This window comes from Vipera berus (assembly GCF_964194415.1).
Source record: "Vipera berus genome assembly, chromosome: 2".
Lineage (NCBI taxonomy): Eukaryota > Metazoa > Chordata > Lepidosauria > Squamata > Viperidae > Vipera > Vipera berus.
In genome coordinates this window covers 124,235,532-124,256,277 of record NC_138203.1, presented here as the reverse complement: position 1 = coordinate 124,256,277, position 20,746 = coordinate 124,235,532, and the positions used below count along the sequence as shown (strand labels likewise).

The window sequence follows — 20,746 nt, the reverse complement described above, 5'->3', positions numbered from 1 at the left end:
TTTGAAGGAAATATTTTTAACTGGAACTCATTAATTTCACTTTGATGGGTGAAGCAGTATCTACTTGTCTGACAAAGGGCAGGTTTAAAATAGGAGTGGGGAAATACCTGCCACAATGGAAGGAGGGAGGCAGGTTTGGAACTAAAGGTGAGCAGAACCACCCTCCTGTTATTTCTGTGTGCCATAACTTTTCTCTTTAATCCTTCAGCACTTTGGGTTTTCTTTTGCTTCTCTCTCTCTAGCTTCCTCACAACAGTACCAAAGGCAAGATGAAGTTAGGCTGTGGGCTGCTTGTGGTCCTTAGCTGCAAAGTGTCTGTTCTGGTTTATGAGAAACTGATGGAAGTTCTTAAGTGGATCTTTGTCTAATCTGCTTAGTATTGTGAATGGTCCAGTGCTTCGGGAAGTTCAGAAGCAAAATAGAAAAAACAACAACAACCATCTGGCAATTCTGCTTGTATGCTGGCCAAATCCAATTCCTCTGACGTTAGGTTTTACCCCTACACAGGAAGCTATCAAAGATAAGCTTGCTTATATACAAGTGAGTTTCTCTGTGTGTCTATGTGCGTGAGCTTGCAGTAATGAAAGCTTGCTAGGGACTCCCCTTATTACATGTAAGCTAACGTGTCAGATTAGACCTGGAGAACCCCAATTCAAAAATCCCATTTAGCCAAAAGGTTTGCTGAATGAATTCCAGTCCTGTCCATTCCTCTTCCACGGTGAGGAGAGAATCCAAGAAGTCCTTTATAGGTCCCCAGAGGTGGAAAGAGGGAAGAAATGAATCAGAAAAGAACAACCCCACTTGTTCCAAATTCAGAGGAAGTTGGTTTTTGTTCATGCTTGATTTCAAAAGCTTCCTTTGGTACCCCCTCCTTGAGCACATTGCAGAGATGGGAGGATAAGGCTTGCATGCAGACCCAATTGCCATCCAAGGATTCTGGAAGGACGGAGAAGGGAAAATATTGTTTTATGAATGAGTTACAAGAATATGCTGGCCAAGTTGTGGCATAGCAGTATGGGGGAGTAGATGGGACTATTGGTTCTCAAAGAAGAGTGGAGCACTAGAACCACTACTGATGGTCCCCAGAATAATAATAATAATAATAATAATAATAATAATAATAATAATAATAATAATAATAATAATAATAATAATAATAATTTTATTTGTATACCGCCTGCAATGTCGCGTGGTTGAATGGAGAGACGGACACTTGAGCTGGGTAGTATTTCTTTATTGAGTCAGAAATGAAGCTGGAGCAAAGGGGTTACCTGGCGTCTCTTTATACCTGCCCAGGTGAATGGTGACCAATAGATTTAAACCTGGGCTTCCCGCCAGTGCAGGTGGCCAATGGATTTAAACCCTGGCTTCCCGCCAGAGCTGACCATGCCCTGGGGCTGTCAACGACTTGCCCTATTCAGGCTTTCCCGCCAAAGCGGTTATAGCCTGGAGCTGTCCAGCCCCCTGCTGTGCTGACATTTCTGTGTATGCTTTAAAGGCATACACTACACCCCTTCCCCCATAGTGAGGAATTACCCTCTGTCATTCTGTCTCCATAACTATATACACTTATTTACACTATACACAAATTTTACATATACAAGAGTTTACAATGTTATCCCTTGGTTGCAACTCCACCCCCCTAAGAACGCACATAGTCCGCGAGGTAGCTTGGAGCCTTGTGTGGCCTGCTTGATCTTCTTGGGACTGGTTCACCTGGTGGTGTGGTGCTATGTCTAGGCTCTCTTCCTTGTCGTGAATGTTGTGGTGGATTGTGGTGTGTGTGTGTGTGTGTTGCGGTGCCCGGCTTTTGTGTTCTGCTGGGTTCTGGTGACTGCCTGGTTTCTCTGTCCGTCTCGGTCGTCCTGCGTCTTGGTCCGGGGCTGCCGATTGGATTCCGTCCGCGGCTAGCGTTGTCCGGTGCAGGATCCCACCTTCGTCACCAGTGCAATGTCGCGTGGTTGAACGGAGAGACAGACACTTGAGCTGGGTAGTATTTCTTTATTGAGTCAGAAATGAAGCTGGAGCAAAGGGGTTACCTGGCGTCTCTTTATACCTGCCCAGGTGAATGGTGACCAATAGATTTAAACCTGGGCTTCCCGCCAGTGCAGGTGGCCAATGGATTTAAACCCTGGCTTCCCGCCAGAGCTGACCATGCCCTGGGGCTGTCAACGACTCGCCCTATTCAGGCTTTCCCGCCAAAGCGGTTATAGCCTGGAGCTGTCCAGCCCCCTGCTGTGCTGACATTTCCGTGTATGCTTTAAAGGCATACACTACACCGCCCTTCTCCCGAAGGACTCAGGGCGGTGAACAGGGCAATAAATACTAATACAAGAGTACAAAAATTAAGAAAAAATTAAACAGTGCCCAATACCTTAAAACAATAAGTTAAAATACATTAAAAACAGTAATAAAACCATGAAAGAGAAAACCATGAAAATATTGTCTTTATTATTGCAAGATGTAATGACATGCCTTTTTTGGCTCTGTTAACTTAAAGTGTTAAGTTAATAACTTAACTCAAGTTAATATGTTAACTCAAAGAGACATGAAAATTTCTGGTTCTTTCAACTTTGGACCATCTTTCATGTGTCTGGTGCTCCCTGCTAGAAAAAAGCATGTTTAAATCTATAATATCCCTGATCCATCCTCATTTAAAACCCTGCCATATTCTCACTGCCAACATTATTCTTAGCATCCCTAAGGGCTGGAACAACAGAAATTCAGAAGTCTTTGCATTTTTCCTGTTCTGACAATTTTTACATTTGTTTTGGGGCTTGTCTGGGGTAATAAAATTTAATAATATTTGGAGAATATTAAATCTGATAAGCAAAGTAGCATTCTCCAAGGAACCTATCTGGGAAGAGCTTTTTTTTTATCTCAAAGTTGTCTATCAAGTAATTTAATATTAGGGGCCCAGTGTCACTTTGCATATGCTAAATATGGATAGAAACGTGCCTTGCTAAGTAACCTATTGGTATAAAATGCAAGTGGTTTCACCATGCTGGTTCTCTGGTCTGGTCTTCTCCTTGAAATGCTAGTTTTCTGTATGGAAGTGTGTGTTTTTTTCTTTTCAGGAAAAAAACATTCAAGTGTGTGAGGTTCCAAGTGCAGTCTCTCACTCCAACCCAGACTAGGGCTTAACATGTCATCAAGAGATCAGTAAAGGCTTGCTCAGCTTGTTTAAGTCATAATGAAACTTGTTCATTTTAGGTTGAGCAGGTCAGATTGAATTTGGCTATTACAATGACTTATGGCCGTTTCCCCCTTGCTGATAACTATGGGACAAAGCATATTCTGGCTGGTAACATTTCTTTTTTCTACCATGCCCCTAAGATGCTACCTACCAAGGGTAATCTCAGTTCCTCTGAAAGGAAACCAGGCAACTGCGGCGACTGAGGCCAGAGGCAAGATTGGAATTGGGAACAGACCCAATAGAGTTTTCTTCTGATTCTGGGATGGATAAACAGTATTTCCAATCATTATTACAGGAAAGCCCCTTAGCATGTTAAGTGAACTCAGCCAATTGTGACTTAGTTAATAAACATGGGCTAAGAATTAGCCCAGATTCTGCCAACCTAGTAGTTCGAAAGCACGTAAAAATGCAAGTAGAAAAATAGGGACCGCTATGGTGGGAAGGTAACAGCGTTCCGTGCGCCTTTGGCGTCTAGTCATGCCGGCCACATGACCACGGAGACGTCCTCGGACAAGCGCTGGCTCTTCGGCTTTGAAATGGAGATGAGCACCGGCCCCTAGAGTCGGAAATGACTAGCACGCGTGTGCGGGGGAACCTTTACCTTTACCTTTTTAAGAATGAGCTATGAAGTCCAACAAAAGCATGTTTCAGGAAATTCTATCTCAGTTCCATTATGAGTAGAAAAATCATTGATGACTTTCTCACAGGTGGATCGTGTTTAAGGCAAAAGGTGGGTGTTTCTGATCTGCATGGTTGCATCACCATCATTGCTGTTTTATTGCAACAAAATTCTTAAGGAAGAGTGGGCAGAGACAAGAGACTGACCCTTATCTACAGTATCTATCTATCTATCTATCTATCTATCTATCTATCTATCTATCTATCTATCTATCTATCTATCATCTATCTATCATCTATCTATCTATCTATCTATCTATCTATCTATCTATCTATCTATCTATCTATCAAATTTATACAGGTGCCCATCTTATTGAAAGCAACTCTGTGATGCACAACAAGTCTTCTTGTGAAATTCATGACTAAACGGGGATTTTTGAACAGGGGTTCCCCGATGTCTGACACATTGCCTTTCTCCATTATGTTCAGTGTAGTAAGGGGAGTCCCTTAGTAAATTTTCATTATTGTATGCAGGGACACACACGTACGTAGAATGCTAGCATAGAAAAGCACACTTTGGGGGCGTAATGTAATCAGATGTGTAAATTGATATCTGAGAAGAAAGCACAGTCTAAAATGAGATGTCAATTCTGAGAAAGAGATCAGAGAGAAAGATAGAGAATAGTAATTCTGATGCCTCCATTTCTTAATTTCAGACTAGTTTTAGACCAGGAATAATGTTGCTAGAAGACAACTGCACACACACAATAAAGGCATGGGTATGTCCAGTTGATGATACATAAATATGCAAAGTATATTTCTACCCTGAGATACCCATGATATACAGTACAGTACTTACTATTTATCATCCAGTCTTTTGAAAGGAGAATTGTTAATCCACCAGAGCAATGCTACTGTCTCCTCTATTTTGTTTTATAGAGACAGGATACTGTATTGTTCTATGGAAAGGGGATTTTTAAAACATCATTTCAGCTGATCAGTGGGATAATCCAAAAGAGAGAAATATTGGGTACTTTTTTCTTTTTTAATCAATGCTTGCATCTTTAACTACTCCAAAAAGGCTTGGCCAGTTCAAAAATTGACTGTCGCATCTTATGCCTATGATATTCCACAATCAACAAGAGAAAGTAAGGATCACTCAAATTATTGTCTGCAATTTCAGCATATAAATTGAAGTTATTTATCACAACAGATATAAAATGAGAAATCATAAATAAAATAGAGCCTAGAACTATTTCCCAAATTATTTTCTTCAAATACAGAAAGGGTTTTGATAAAGTAGAATGAAAGCTTATCAAGAATACAAATCACTTGGCTAATCTGTTTGTTGAAATATAAGCAGACTCTATCATGGGAAATTTAAAATACAGTTCAGGAACAATAACAATAAGCTGGAATATGCCTACAGGACAGAGAAGGATGACAAGGATGGTGAGGAATTAGAGTATGAGAGAAGTGTGAAAAGAAGTTGTAGGTGATAGTACACTTTCCTTCCTCACAGAGGAGAGAGAGAGAGAGAGAGAGAGAGGAGAGAGAGGGGGGAGAGAGAGAGAGAGAGAGAGAGAGAGAGAGAGAGAGAGAGAGAGGGAGAGAGAGAGAGAGAGGGAGAGAGAGAGAGAGAGAGACTGGGTTGCCAATAGATATTACATTAGTACATTTTCTGCAGTGGGATGTTCCAACAATGAATCTGTGATTAGACTGACAGAATGCCCCAAGTGCCTGCTGATTCATACATTGTTGTTGTTGTTGTTGTTAGTTGCGAAGTCATGTCCGACCCATCACGACTCTATGGACAATGTTCCTCCAGGCCTTCCTGTCCTCTACCATCTTCTAGAATCCATTTAGGCTCACGCCTACTGCTTCAGTGACTCCATCCACCCACCTCATTCTCTGTCGTCCCCTTCTTCTCTTGCCCTCAATCTTTCCCAGCATTAGGCTCTTCTCCGGTGAGTCCTTCCTTCTCATTAGGTGGCCAAAGTATTTGAGTTTTAGCTTTAGGATCTGGCCTTCTAAAGAGCAGTCAGGGTTGATCTCCTCTAGGACTGACCGGTTTGATCGCCTTGCAGTCCAAGGGACTCGCAGGAGTCTTCTCCAGCACCATAGTTCAAAGGCCTCAATTCTTTGGCACTCAGCCTTTTTTATGGTCCAGCTTTCACTGCCATACCTTGCAACTGGGAAGACCATAGCCTTGACTATACGCACTTTTGTTGACAGGGTGATGTCTCTGCTTTTTAGTGTGCTGTCTAGATTTGCCATGGCCTTCCTCCCCAGGAGCAAGCGTCTTTTAATTTCTTGGCTACAGTCCCCATCTGCAGTGATCTTGGAGCCCAGGAAAATAAAATCTGTCACTACCTCCATTTCTTCCCCATCTATTTGCCAGGAATTGAGAGGGCCGGATGCCATGATCTTGGTTTTCTTAATGTTAAGTTTCAACCCAACTTTTGCACGCTCCTTCTTCACCCGCAACAAGAGGCTCTTTAGTTCTTCTTCACTTTCTGCCATTAGAGTGGTATCCTCTGCGATGCATACATTATAGCCTGTAAATTGTGCCATCTGGGGAGACATGTTGAAAACCCTTTAGCTTGAAAATTCCACATTACCCATGGAAATGAGGATGTTTCGGGAAAAATTAATCTTTACGTACTTTATGCTTTGCAAGTTTGATAGGGCAATTTAAAATTAAAATCCTTGAAAATTCCATGTTTCATAAGTGAAGATATAGATCCCAGAGTTCCAGTTCCCTCTATCATCCCTCTAAGCAAGTGTTTCTCAGCCTTGGCACTTTAAGAAGTGTGGACTTCAGCTTTCAAAATTCCCCAGCCAGCATGGATGGCTGGGGAATTCTGGGAATTGAAATCCACACGAGTTAAAGTTGCCAAGGTTGAGTAACACTGCTCTAAGTACTAGACTCTGAAATAATACTCGATTGCAACAATAGTATTGTTTTACCTAGTATTTTCTGTTTTGTTTGACAGCCTTTTTTTTTTAACGTAGGCTTTATCGTTTGTGGAAAAAAGTTCTAAGACAAGACAATGGATTACTCCAATCAGGATTCTGCCCCACAATACATAGAGTCTTCTCATTTGCAAGGAAATGACAATTCAGACCTTTTCTTTACGAGTCCTGAGGAAGTTGATTCCAACTCTGTGCCCACATATTTTTCTCGTATGCCTGAATCCTACAGACACTCTCCAGGTAGGTAAGAATGTAGCAATTGGAAGAGGTTAGGTTAGGCTTTGCTCCATTGAGGCCATTGATGCTGTAATTTTTGTAAATTGATCTCAGTTTTTAAAGACAGGCTTGAAAACCACAATTTTGTCTGCAGCTTTTTCCCAATTTAAAGTCATACAGAGATTTACACTAAAGACAGTGATGGTGATCCTTGTAGCCTAACACACTGGAGGATATCATATTAGAAAATACTCTTCATTTTAATCACAGGTGGCTGTGCAAATCAGTTGTGTTGGCAAAATTGCTCACTAAATTCTCAATGGGTTTTTTCCCCCCTATGGCTTTCTATGCTACAAGATAGATGTGAGCCGCAGCATTAAAAATGAATTCAGAGTCAAGCACTGGTAAGCCTTGGCTTAGATTTAATTCTCTGTGTATCAGCTTCCCTTTTTATCATAACGTTTTTGCTCTTCTACATAGTGTCAACCCTGTTAAGAAATTCTGGCTGCTTGGTTAATATTACCTAAGTTCACACGCTGTGTTCAGTTTAGTAAGCTGTATAAACACAGCCATTGTGGCTTATAAACCAGAGTTTATGGCTAAGTATGCAGTGTATAGCCAGAAAATCCAATTTATTCAACAAGCCACATTAAAAAAGATTGTGGTTTAGCTTTATGTATAAATCCTACCTGCTATTGTTGTGTTTTCCTGTTACAGATTTTTCCAAACTTTACTGTTAAAACTTCATCATGCTGAATCTAAGAACCTGGAATTCTAGTATAAAGAATTTTAGACTCAATAAAATACCATAGAAATGCACACACACATATGTACATGCATACGTGTGTGTGTGTGTGTGTGTGTGTGTAAACCATGTTTTCCTTTCATTTCCTGTACTGAAATCTATCAAGCTTTTCTTCAGATGCAATCAAAAGCTGGCGCGTTTGTTGCTTATAAGGTGAAACTATGTGTAGCAACTTATTTACTAGATATCTTTCATTAAGTAGTGCACTTTTCCGTAGTCTGCATGCATGCACATGAATCATGCTCACTTTAGTGTTGGTTATTTCTTCCATACCACCACCACCACCATCGTCGTCATCATCACTACCACATCTCTACAACAGTGCGACAATTATACCCTCTTCTCAATGGTTTGCAATGGGGGGACAGCCATCCCTACAGCACAGCAGCTTGGGTCTCCAATGCCTCTGGGAAAACCCATACTGGACTTCCTGTCTATACCTCTGCCACGTCCTCCTACCAGACTCTGCATGCGCCGGCCTCTCCCAGAGACCTTTCCCCCGATGGCAAGAGCAGTCCCAGATATCTGGAGATGTTGAAGACAGAACGGATCAGCCCCACTCATGCTGAACTGCTGCCCCTGGGGACCCCAACTGGCCCAGCCCTAAGTCCTTACACTATGGGACAGGAGTATGGATATTTTCCGATGCCTGGAAGCCCCTTGACAGCTGGATATTCCCCCAAACTCCGAGGGACAACGCAGCTCTCCCCCAGTGGTGAGATCTTCTGTTGGATATCTTAAATGTTATAAAATAACTGCAGGTTTGGGATACTAGAGAACCCTAATCTCAGGCTTACCTTGTGCTAAAAATCTGTGTCGTATCCACAGCATTAACATAAGAGAAAGAAACTGGAGTGCTTTTTTTTGCTGCTATTGACATGCATTATAATTTAAAAAAAAATATTCTAAGTTTCCAATATTAGCAAATCAGGCTAGGCAGCAATTTGGATTTGATTTGAAAAAGATGATCTGAAGCGGGCTGAGACATGAACATAACACCTATCTGCAACATCTTAAAATTGCTCTTGAAAAATAGCTGCGGTGCATCGGCCTACAAGATGAGCCGGGTCCAAGCTGCAGCTCAAGGAGGCATGCAGAGTTGATCAAATCTGACCAACAAAGGGGAGAGCCACCATTTTTGAAAAAGCAGCATCACAAATAACAGTGTTTGATTTGGATCTGGGAAACAGATCCGTGCTCCCCCATGGCTTGGGTCCAGTCTACCTTTTAAGACTGTTGGGAGGATAGAATGAATTTATTGTAGCAGCTGTGCAGTCATGTGGAAGAAACATGGCTAGGGAAGACAGGGTTAGCCCAAACTAATTAATTCCTACTTACTTTACTTCATGCCTCTAATTAAAAATAAGAGCATGCTCTCCAGAGCCAAATCTTAAGGGGCAGAAATGAATTTACCCTAAGATCAGGCTGACCTTTATCCTGGAAACATCCCCAAGCTATTTAATGCAAGCATTTAAATACTCTTCCATCTGTTGTGTTTTTAAAGAATTGCATGCTTGCTTCTCTAATAAGAACAGACCAATGGTGGAAAAACAAAATTTTACCCAAATATAATTGCCTAGTGTCACTAATTGTTACATTATATAATGAGATAAAATACACATTTCCCAGCCTTAGTCTTGATTTGGTTTTTGAAAGAGACAGCTCTTAAACCATGACTACCTCCATGATCCTAGGAAAAGATCCAACTATTTAACTACAGATTTGCAGAAAGTTGCTACCTTCATAACCTTGTGCACTCCAATCTTTTGGATGTGATTTCTCCCACCTGGAATCCCATGAGGCCAGACCTTTCTTGTTCTACTATAGTAGAGGTGCTTCATGAATATCACAATCTTAAGAGCAAATGCCACTCCAGAGGAGGTCCATCTGCAGCTAAATGGAAGTTGATGTCTGTCAAATGCAGCAGGAATGAAAGCTCTCATGATAGAATAGGTCTCTACAGCTTTTCTGGTCCTGAGTTGTTGAAGCCTTGTATATCGAAAGCAGAATCTTAAGCAAAATTCTATAAAATTGGTCCTACCAGTTTATTGCCCTCTCCCAAACTGTCCTCCAACACAATATTCTTGTTTCAACAAGAATGACAATCTTTCCTAGAAACGAAAAATCATATCGTATCCTCCCACTTGAACTATCATGTTAACTTCTCCTTGAATGTCTGCTTCCACCTCTTTCCGCAGAGGCACGTGAGTGTGTGAACTGTGGAGCTACAGCCACCCCACTGTGGAGAAGGGATGGCACTGGCCACTATCTTTGCAATGCTTGTGGGCTCTACCACAAGATGAATGGCCAGAACCGGCCCCTCATTCGACCCAAGAAACGCCTGGTAAGTCAACATTCACTCTCCAGCAAGTGGATTCTGGACATCGTCTTAAGAATTCCATCTCAACATTGCAACTCTCTGCTTATTTAAACAGTGTCATTTTTTTTAAAAAAAGGATGCTTTTTTAAATACAGTAGATGGTTGCAGCAAAACCTGGCACCCTCAGACCAAGCTAAAAATGGTTGCCCAGCCATCCTCAGCTCAGAATAAATGTCTGCTTGAAAAGGAGAGTCTTCTGGTCTCAAAATGAAGCGTCCCCCTTTTACAAGGCGGTGTGCTCGTGTGCTGGGAACCATAGGAAAGGTGTGGCTACTGTCTGTCACATGTCCCTTTCACCTTTCATCAGGATGGGACCTTGAGCAAACCCTCTCTTGATGCTCTTACAAGGTGGACAGGTGATAGCTAAAGTCCTCTGATACCACATTGCAGAGGCTTTATAGTTAATAATAACCAGCTTATGAATTGGATCTGGAAGATCTTTGACAACGAGTACAGAATTGGGTTTTCAAGTACTAGTTGAGAAATATACTTTCCCAGATTCTACTGTGAAGTTCATGTATGTATTAAAGAACCACCATGTGGCCTACTTGGACTTTGGCTTCAACCAGTAGAAATCTATGTAGGTATTTAATTTTTTTTTAAAAAAATTAAATATTCTGAGTTCAGTGTTGAAAGGGTGTTCTGTAGTCTCCATGATCTGCCATGTTTTGTTTTGTTTTTTCAAATCAACTGAACAAAATCTCAATGACTATTCTTGGGGATATACTTTATATCAGCCTTGCTGAGAACAATCACAAAGTTAGACTTATGCCTTTCTTTGGAAGGGGAAAGGCATTATAGACATTGCTGGCTTTCTTCTCAATAACATATATGTAAATGAGCGAACCTAATTGTACCATTAGCTTCTCCTTGAGATCGTACCTAGGCTTAAGAGAGCTTCCCTCCCACCCAATTCTTATTGCCCTGCTGTATTATTAGAAATTAAGACTTTTAGCACAAAGGACCTTGTCACTTTTCTCATCTCGTTAGGAATCTGTGGGTTTAAAAACCTGACTTCTAACAGCAAGTCATGGATAGTTTGGGGACAAATAAATCAGGAAGTGAGACAAGAACTTTATTATCTCTATTACAAAGGAACAGAACAGGAACAGGAAACTTCTGACCTCAGCAGATACAATAAAGTTCAGTGTCATCTAGCGGCTAGACAATAGAGTGGCCAGTCGCTTGATTTCACAGACATGTGCAAAGATATTTATTTATTTATTCAGTTCTATAGTCACCCATCTCAATCAAGGATTCTGGGTGGCTTACAATTCGAAAATATTGTTGTTGTTGTTAGTTGCGAAGTCGTGTCCGACCCATCGTGACCCTATGGACAATGTTCCTCCAGGCCTTCCTGTCCTCTACCATCTTCTGGAGTCCATTTAAGCTCACGCCTACTGCTTCAGTGACTCCATCCAGCCACCTCATTCTCTGTCGTCCCCTTCTTCTATTGCCCTCAATCTTTCCCAGCATTAGGCTCTTCTCCAGTGAGTCCTTCCTTCTCATTAGGTGGCCAAAGTATTTGAGTTTTAGCTTCAGGATCTGGCCTTCTAAAGAGCAGTCAGGGTTGATCTCCTCTAGGACTGACCGGTTTGATCGCCTTGCAGTCCAAGGGACTCGCAGGAGTCTTCTCCAGCACCATAGTTCAAAGGCTTCAATTCTTTGGCGCTCAGTCTTTCTTATGGTCCAGCTTTCACTGCCATACATTGCAACTGGGAAGACCATAGCCTTGACTATACACACTTTTGTTGACAGGGTGATGTCTCTGCTTTTTAGTGTGCTGTCTAGATTTGCCATGGCTTTCCTCCCAAGGAGCAAGCGTCTTTTAATTTCTTGGCTACAGTCCCCATCTGCAGTGATCATGGAGCCCAGGAAAATAAAATCTGTCACTACCTCCATTTCTTCCCCATCTATTTGCCAGGAATTGAGAGGGCCAGATGCCATGATCTTGGTTTTCTTAATGTTAAGTTTCAACCCAAGTTTTGCACTCTCCTTCTTCACTCGCAACAAGAGGCTCTTTAGTTCCTCTTCACTTTCTGCCATTAGAGTGGTATCATCTGCATATCTTAGGTTGTTGATGTTTCTTCCGGCAATCTTAATTCCAACTTTTGATTCATCTATCCCTGCCTTTCTCATGATGTGCTCTGCATATAAGTTAAATAGGCAAGCCGACAGTATACAGCCTTGCCGGACTCCTTTCCCAATTTTGAACCAATCAGTGGTTCCGTGTCCAGTTCTCACTGTTGCTTCTTGGCCTGCATATAGGTTTCTCAAGAGACAAATAAGATGGGACTTCCGGTGGCTCCGTGGCGCCGGAGACAGCCTTCCCGGGCTGCCCGCCGCCCAGCTGTGTGATTTTTCGCCCGAAACAGCGCCGATCAGCTGTTCGGGCGAATTTGAAGCCCCCTCCTCGGGAGAAGAGGAGGGGGTGAGCCCCCAGGTAGGGGTTGAGTTCTCCGGGGCCGCCTGAGCTTGGAGCTTGGGCGGCTGAAGGATCGAACTCCCCCGCAGCCTGGGCTGCTCCCAGCTGGCTAGCGTCTCTGCTCCGGACTTCATGGAGCAGAGCCAGGCGTCTGCGACCATCCCTGCTTGAAGGAGAGACTATGAAAGGAAAAGAGCAGGCAGAGCAGTACAAGAGGGAAAGATGAAGAGATGAAAAGGATTATTTTATTTTACTCTCGAGCTTGATGGACTTTGCTTAAAACTTAAAGTGAAAGTGCGACACAATTGTAAGTAAAAGATGGCGTCTAAACCTCCCCCTAGAACTTTTCGGAGTGCTGGAAATTCTCCGGTGCAACAACAATCATTACTGCAGGCGTTGCATTCTCCAGATGTAGTGACATCGAAGGATCTTGAAAAACATACCCAGTTAATTTTGGAGTCAATGGGTGTTAAATTTGCACAGATGGAGGAGAAATTGGAGAAATTGGAGCAGAGAATGGAAGAAAGGATGGAACAGAAACTTAGAGAGATCAAGGTAGACATTTTGTCCTCAGTGCATAAAATAGCTAAATGTGTGGAGGTGCTGGATGACAAAGTGGAAGAACTGACTCAAAAGAATGCTATATTAGAAGCAAAAGTATTGGAAATTGAAGATTTCAAAGACAAAATGGATAGCGAACTGAGTTTGGCCCAATTTTATCAGATGCAGTTTGCTGTTAGAATTAGAGGCCTAAAAGAGAATATTAAGGAAGATTTAAAGCAGCTGGTTTCTGAGGCTTTTGAGGTGGTATTGAACCATCCAGCATCTGAAATAAAACAAGGCATGGACAAAGTGTTTCGTGTGAACTCGTGGATTGCTAAACAGAGAAAGTTGCCTAGAGATGTGGTGGTTTATTTTGTAAAAAGGGAAATTAGAGATGAAGTTATACAAGCTGCCTATGATACTAAAGTTGTGATTGCTGGTCAAGAAGTTTTGGTTCTAAAAGAAATTCCTCCAAAGATTTTAAAGAGAAGGAAGGACTTTATATTTCTTGTGCAAGAGCTCAAGCAAAGGGATATAAGGTTCAGATGGGAGATCCCAGCTGGGTTGAGCTTCATGTATGAAGGCAAAAGGTACTGTTTGGGTACTGTGAAGCAAGCGCATGATTTTTACAACAATGTCTTAAAAGCAACCCCATCAACACTTTTGGAAGCTGCAGAGGGATCTGGAGAAGGAGAACATCAAGAGGATGAAGATGGACAGATAGACGAGAATAGTACAGGAGGAGATCAAGCTGCAACTCTTTTGGATGATGCTAGAGAACAGAGGGTGACGCGTGCTGCCTTAAAACGCTCAAAAAAGAAAAGAAGATAGGTCTAGTAGAAATCTATGGAACTTCCACAACATACTGATAGTCAAGTGGTAGTTGTGTTTTTAAGAGTTTTGGGATGATATGTATGGTAACAGAATCTTTAATTTGGAATTAATGGACAATTTACTACAGAGGAAGAGGAAGAAAGTTTTGTGGGTTAATGTGGGTTAATTTGTGTAAGAACTATCTATTATAGCCTATTTTGGCTAGAGAGGTTAATAGGGATAGGTGTTTGTGATGTGTAAATGAGAATATGTTTAGGAAATAGTGAATTGTGGAAGAACATAGATGGGAATGACGCTAGTTTTCTTTTATTTTAGTTCTTTATACATATTTAGTATTATTAAGGATTGGTTTACTCTATATAAGCTAGAGAGTGATGGATTTTAGAGTTTATAATTGTTAGTATATGATTGTTTATGATTGCTTTTTAGATATATACCTTGTATTTTGCTCTGGGAAGTCGGGGGGGGGGAGGGGGGGAGGAGGGGAAGTAGGGGGGGGAGGCAGGGGAGGGAGGAGGGAGAGGGGGAGGGGGGAGATAGGGGGGAGGTAGGGAGGGGAGGAGGGAGGGGGAAGGGGGGGTTTTTTAAAGGAAAACTGTATTTTAAAACTTTTCAATAATAAAAAAAAAAAAAGAGACAAATAAGATGGTCTGGTATGCCCATCTCTTTAAGGACTTGCCACAGTTTGTTATGATCCACACAATCAAAGGCTTTAGCATAGTCAATGAAGCAGAAATAGATGTTTTTCTGGAACTCTCTAGCTTTCTCCATGATCCAGCGTATGTTAGCAATTTGATCTCTAGTTCCTCTGCCTCTTCGAAATCCTGCCTGTACTTCTGGTAGTTCTCGATCCACATACTGCTGGAGTCTAGCTTGTAGAATTTTAAGCATAACTTTACTAGCATGAGAAATGAGTGCAATGGTGCGATAGTTTGAACATTCTTTGGCACTGCCTTTCTTTGGAATTGGAATGTAAACTGATCTTTTCCAATCCTGTGGCCACTGTTGAGTTTTCCAAATTTGCTGGCAAATTGAGTGTAGCACTTTTACTGCATCGTCTTTTAAGATTTTGAATAGCTCAGCTGGAATACTGTCACCTCCACTAGCTTTGTTGTTGCTCAGCTTTTCTAAGGCCCACTTCACTTCACATTCTAGGATGTCTGGCTCGAGGTCAGTCGAAAATATACATATTGCCATTGTTTATGGCTAATTCCGTTTAAGCTTACTGTATCTCTTTATTAACAGAATTCAGACTGTACTATTAATTACAGCAACTGAGACTGTAATTAAAATTGGGGAGGGGAGAGGATCTGACCACCCATTACATCTCAGCTGTTTTGATTTGTTGGGTACCTATGCAACTGACTAGATTCCCCCTGGCAATAGTTTTGATATCAAACATATTTCAAGCTTTTAGATTTTACTGTTTTAAACTTTGGAGTAGGGTGAAAAAAATTGAAGTCAGAGAGAGCCATCAAAAGGAAAAAAAAGAAAATGTACATATGATTCTTTCAATATTTATAACAATTGCTCATTTCAGAGGCAAAATATTAAAACATAATAATTAAACCCATTAGACGTTAACATAAATTCTCTGAGGGAGATGGGTGGTTGAGAAGTGTCAAATATAAATAAATAAATAAATACATTTTCATGAAAAATCCTATATTTAAAACAAAATTAAAAATAATAAGAGAGAAGTGACATTATTTAAAATTATTTAATTTTCTTTCAAATATCTTTAATATCTAGCAAATAATTTTGATTTCATGGACCCCTGAGAGAGTCTTGGGGCCACACTTTAAGACATGTTGCTCTAAGGTAACCCAATGGGCCCTGGGTATCATTTCCAAACTTAATAATGTACCTATTTCTCTTCCTTGTTCCATGATGCAGATTGTCAGCAAGCGAGCTGGAACCCAGTGCAGTAATTGCCAAACAACTACCACAACTCTTTGGCGCCGCAACATGAATGGAGAACCTGTATGCAATGCCTGTGGCCTCTATTACAAACTCCACAATGTAAGACACTAGGAAAAGAGTGGAGGAGTGTATATGTACATGAAAAAGGGAGTGAGTGGGAGTTGGTTGCTTCCAGGAATATACTGGGGACGTTCCCACATGTTTAGTGGCACTTAATATGTATAAGCCATCTTTGAATAGCTCGGGGAAAAGATCTGGGTGCTTATTGTTCTTATATGTCATGTAGGTCCACACTGTTTCGCTCACACCATGAACCATTTAGCAGACAAGAAGCATGCCCTTGAATTTATGCCGACAGAATAACATCCTATCATAATGTAATTGTATTATTTTAAATATATTACAATGATGTAATACCTCTCAATAGTATCCCCAGAAGAAATATCCTCTGAGATCCTAATCTCACCTTCATCATTTCTCTTGCAGGTGAATCGCCCCTTGGCAATGCGCAAAGACGGGATCCAAACACGGAACCGCAAAGTCTCCTCCGCCAAATCCAAAAAGCGCAAAGGGAATTCTGGGGAAGCCACAATGCCTGCAAACACACCCTTGGAGATGATGCCCTCTTCCTTCTTGGGGGAAGAAGCTGCTGCCCTCTATCCTCTCAACCCCATGATGCTACCAGGACACCTGCTCCCCTTTGGAGCCAATCCTCATTTTCTAGCATCTCCAGCAAGTTTTTCTCCACAGGCTTCCCCAGCCCCACATGGCTCCCCAGGGGTGGTCTCTGCTCTGGGGTAAACAGCCTTGTAGCCCGTGCACGCACACACACACTTTTATGCAGGGAGACTTTGGGAACCTATGTAGGGAGAAGAGACTCCTAAACAAGGATAGCCTTTTGGCACAGCTCTATTATCACTTTGGGCTCCTTGCAAATGGCCCCTGTGGGTGAGAACTGAGATTTTCCCCCAGATTATCAGAGCGGACAGAAAGTCACAGTGGGTAATTCATAGAAATGAGGGAAGAGCTGGTGATAAAGGGGCAAAACTGTTTTCTGTGAAGGGATCTTTTTGAAGGGCCAGCATGAAATGTGGAAAGCTTCCCCTGGGGAGAAAGTAACTGCTGGCTATACAAAAAAAAAAAAACAGTGAGGGAAAAGGTTAGGCTCACATTCTGGTTCCCAGGATCAATACCTTTACGTGTGAAAGTTGATCTGTTTGTTTCTTCATCCAGAAAGTCCTCAAAGTTTTGCCATTTTATTATACCCCCTCATCAACTGTTTATGCCAATTAGAATGCAGACTGAAGTAAGGTAATACCGTAATGCTCTAATAATCCAACTTGCTACCCCCATCTGTAAATAACTAGCTCCATGACTATTTCCTATCCTATCCACGCTGCAAGATATGCATTGTAACCCAGACGAGTATTTCTGACCCTAGAAACAATCTGTACCTGCTTCTCGTTACAACTAAATATTCCTTGACACATGTCATTTGTGAGAGCACTGTGGGTGTGAGTGGATGTTTTACCCTGACTGCGTGGCTATAGATCTCTCCCAAGAATTTCTCCATCACCAGCTCTGTGATACTTTCCATATGTGACAAATCTTGGTCATTGTAGGAAGACCATTTTGAAGGAACATTCTCCCAAAGGTTAAATCCTAGTTGTCCTCGCAATTTTAGTTCCAAGGACTCCCTTCTCAAATACGCATTTTGTGCATCAGCAGTGCGTTTTGTCCCTTCCTGGTTTGAAATAGGGCTCCACTTTAAAACTGCTTATCCAGCAATAGTTCTGAACCAAGAAATGGACTGGTGATCTTTTTGTGACCTTTTTTTAAAAGGCCCTTCAATAATATGTTTTGAATCTATGAAGAAGGAAACATTTCTTAACAGTTTAAACATAACTAATCTTAATAATACTTCTTATTCTCTTTCTAGCCCATTTCCTACCAATGGGGAAAGTGTGTGCTTTTTTTGCGAATAGAAAACTCACTTAGATAAACCAGACCAAAGTTTACTAAGACAGGATTATTTGTAAGAATCCTAATTCCCAACAGTTAGCTGGCAACTATGTGATCCCCTCAAATTCTTCCATAGATTTCTCTTTCTTTCTTTCTTTCTTTCTTTCTTTCTTTCTTTCTTTCTTTCTTTCTTTCTCTTTCTTTCTTTCCTTTCTTTCTTTCTTTTTTCTTTCTTCTTCTGTCTGCTCTACCATCCTTTTCTTATCATACCAGCCTATTTACAAACATATCTGCCCAATCTCATTATATTCTTCCCTTTATGAGTTATTTTTACTGTACTCTCACCTCTGAAGCATTGCAATGAGTAGAGGAAAAGAGAGGACATATCATGTTCTGGCTGAGATACTTACAGGATCTGCCTTTTTTCACTCCAATCTCTTTGCCGGGCTTACATATTTGCTAGGTTTATATATTTCTATGAACTTTCCCCTTCTACAGTATATTAACAACAGACGGACAAGGTTGAAATGCATTTTCTGCAGAGGCAACTTCAGCACGGCATGAAGCAAGTTCCCCCAAAGAATGACAGTTTTTGCTTAAGTGTCTTTGAAAATGATTTGTACCATTAAATGTATGTTTTGAATGAAATCTCATAGGGAAATGGGAAGTACTTTTTTTTTCTTTTTCTGTCTTCTCTTTGATGCAAAAGGACTGCTATCCCATGATATTCTCATAGCAGAAAATTGAGTACATGACAATCTCCTTGGGCAAGTTTTATGTGAGATGGTTGAAATGCTAGTTGACACACCCTGATTTGTGGTAGGTGATAGTGTTATTAGCAAGATAAATTGATTTGGGTAGGTGGGAAAACATGCCATGCTGCTTAGTCACTCAGCCTATGGCTCTTAAGGTGAATGATCTTTCCTGAGCACTAAGCACGGAGAGCAAACGCAGAGAAATACTCTCCAGACTGTGCTTGATGGATCTCAGTTGGCATATGGTAGGTCTAAAATAAAAGATAAGAAACCCAGCAATGAATCCAGCAAATACAGCTATTGGAGCAAGGATCAAATCCAGGTATCCTTCCCCATGGAATCCCCCAGAACTCAGGTTTTCCTTTAATTCAGAGGGAGACACAGTTCAAAGTTCAGTGCTATTGAATACAATCATACTTGGAAGTGTGATCCACACTGAAGTTACTAACGTGCATCAGAATACTGATTTCTTCTGCATCTTCTTCCCCCACCCTCTGTTATACATGTAGTCTTTGACTTACGACCATAAGTGAGCCCCATTTTCTGTTGCTAAGCAAGACAGTTAAGTGAGTTTTGTCCCATTTTATGACCTTTTTTGCCACAGTTGTTAAGTGAATTACTACAGTGTTAAGTTAGTAACATAGTTGTTAAATGAATCTGGTTTCCCCATTGACTTTGCTTGTCAGAAGGTCGCAAAAGGTAATCATATGACCCAAGACACTGCAACCATCATAAATATGAATCCGTTGTCAAGAATCTGAATTTTGATCACATGACCATGGAGATGCTACAATTGTCGTGTGAAAAATGGTCATAAGTCACTTTTTCCAATGCCATTGTAAGGTCAAGCAGTCACTAAATGAACTGTTGTAAGTTAAGGACTACCTGTATTTCACAGACCCACTGTGGGACTGAATGTAAATTCTCAACACAAAAGTAATTTAATTTCCTCCTTAACCAAATGACCTTGAGACTAGGAATGAAATCTGGGAGGTGTTCAGGGACTGAATTTTTCAGTATGTGGATTTGTGCATGAAGTTGCCAGGATCAAGCCTGATTTAAAGGATACTTTAGTTTTTATACTATGGTACACTGTGGGCACAACTAATAAAAAGTTCAACTCTATAGCAGAATCTGACCTCATGTGAATTCGCAAAAGCTAAGCAGGGTTCTACCTGGTTAGGGCTTGTATGGGAGGCCTCTCTCCATATGTCTTAAAAGGTGGGGGGAAAATAACAGGAATCTAACTGCTTTGATTTGCTTATACTACATAAAGTTCTCTCAAATAAAAAAAGTACTTGCCAGAATGCCCAAGTTAATAGCTTAAAAAATAACCTTGTTGTTACTCTTTTCTTAATATTGCTTATTAATCTGTGCTCAGACAGACTTGCTCCTTGGATTGTTTCTGATTTTATTTGCTACTTGAGATGTTTGAGAGACTTCTTCAGGGATTTCCCCCCCCCTAATTTCCTAGTCTAGCTTATATCCTTGCAATTCCTTCTATCCAGGTAACAATCATCCATCCTGCCTAGTTTTTTTAACAGCTAGGGAGCTGTCACTTAGCTGGGGCAGAGTTGGCTTGCAAGAATAGTTGGGCCATCTCCTTCTACTTTACTTCCTCAAGAAAGCGCCATTTTTAGTGGACTGCGGAGGTGGAAATCCAGCAACTTTACTTGACGGCTGATTCTCATCTTGTGTCAATTGTGAGATGATTTCCTTAATTTGTAACTAAAATCTAGGAGAATCCCTCCAAAGTCAGCCCTAGACTCTCTTGAAGCATGGGTGGTGAAGAGTCTTTATCACTCAACATCGCTGCTTCTCCTTTTCCCATGTGCTTCAATAGAGCCATCAAAGGAGGCTGTGGGGATTTTATCTTGCCCATCAAGTCACCATGAGATCATTGCTTGTTCCCCACGCAATCCTCTCCTTTTGGGATAAAGGGCTGGCAGAGCTACTGGGAACACAGCTTCCAGGATTGCAAAAGACAGAGGAGGATGTAGCTGGGCGGGCATTCCTCTTCCTCTCCTCCCTCCCACCCATACATAAGCTTCATTCACCCATCCAGCAAAAGTTCACGGCTGGGTTACACTGCCTTACAAAGGCAGATCTAGAA

At 41.3% G+C, this 20,746-nt stretch overlaps 1 protein-coding gene across 3 annotated transcripts in view; it reads left to right on the top strand.

The window, feature by feature from the left end:
* Positions 1 to 18,531, top strand: part of GATA1 (GATA binding protein 1) — a 36,432-nt gene extending 17,901 nt beyond the window's left edge. Inside the window, exons 1-6 of one of the 3 annotated variants that reach the window (XM_081316561.1) lie at positions 3,793 to 3,926; positions 6,830 to 7,030; positions 8,134 to 8,526; positions 10,010 to 10,155; positions 15,890 to 16,015; positions 16,403 to 18,531. In XM_081316561.1, coding sequence (XP_081172687.1) covers positions 6,868 to 7,030; positions 8,134 to 8,526; positions 10,010 to 10,155; positions 15,890 to 16,015; positions 16,403 to 16,717 — 1,143 coding nt within the window. In that variant the 5' untranslated portion in view covers positions 3,793 to 3,926; positions 6,830 to 6,867 and the 3' untranslated portion in view covers positions 16,718 to 18,531. Of the gene's footprint in view, positions 1 to 3,792; positions 3,927 to 6,829; positions 7,035 to 8,133; positions 8,527 to 10,009; positions 10,156 to 15,889; positions 16,016 to 16,402 lie in introns of those variants that run through there. The other 2 variants (XM_081316560.1, XM_081316562.1) reach the window with 2 other exon arrangements.
* The last annotated feature ends 2,215 nt before the right edge of the window (positions 18,532 to 20,746 follow it).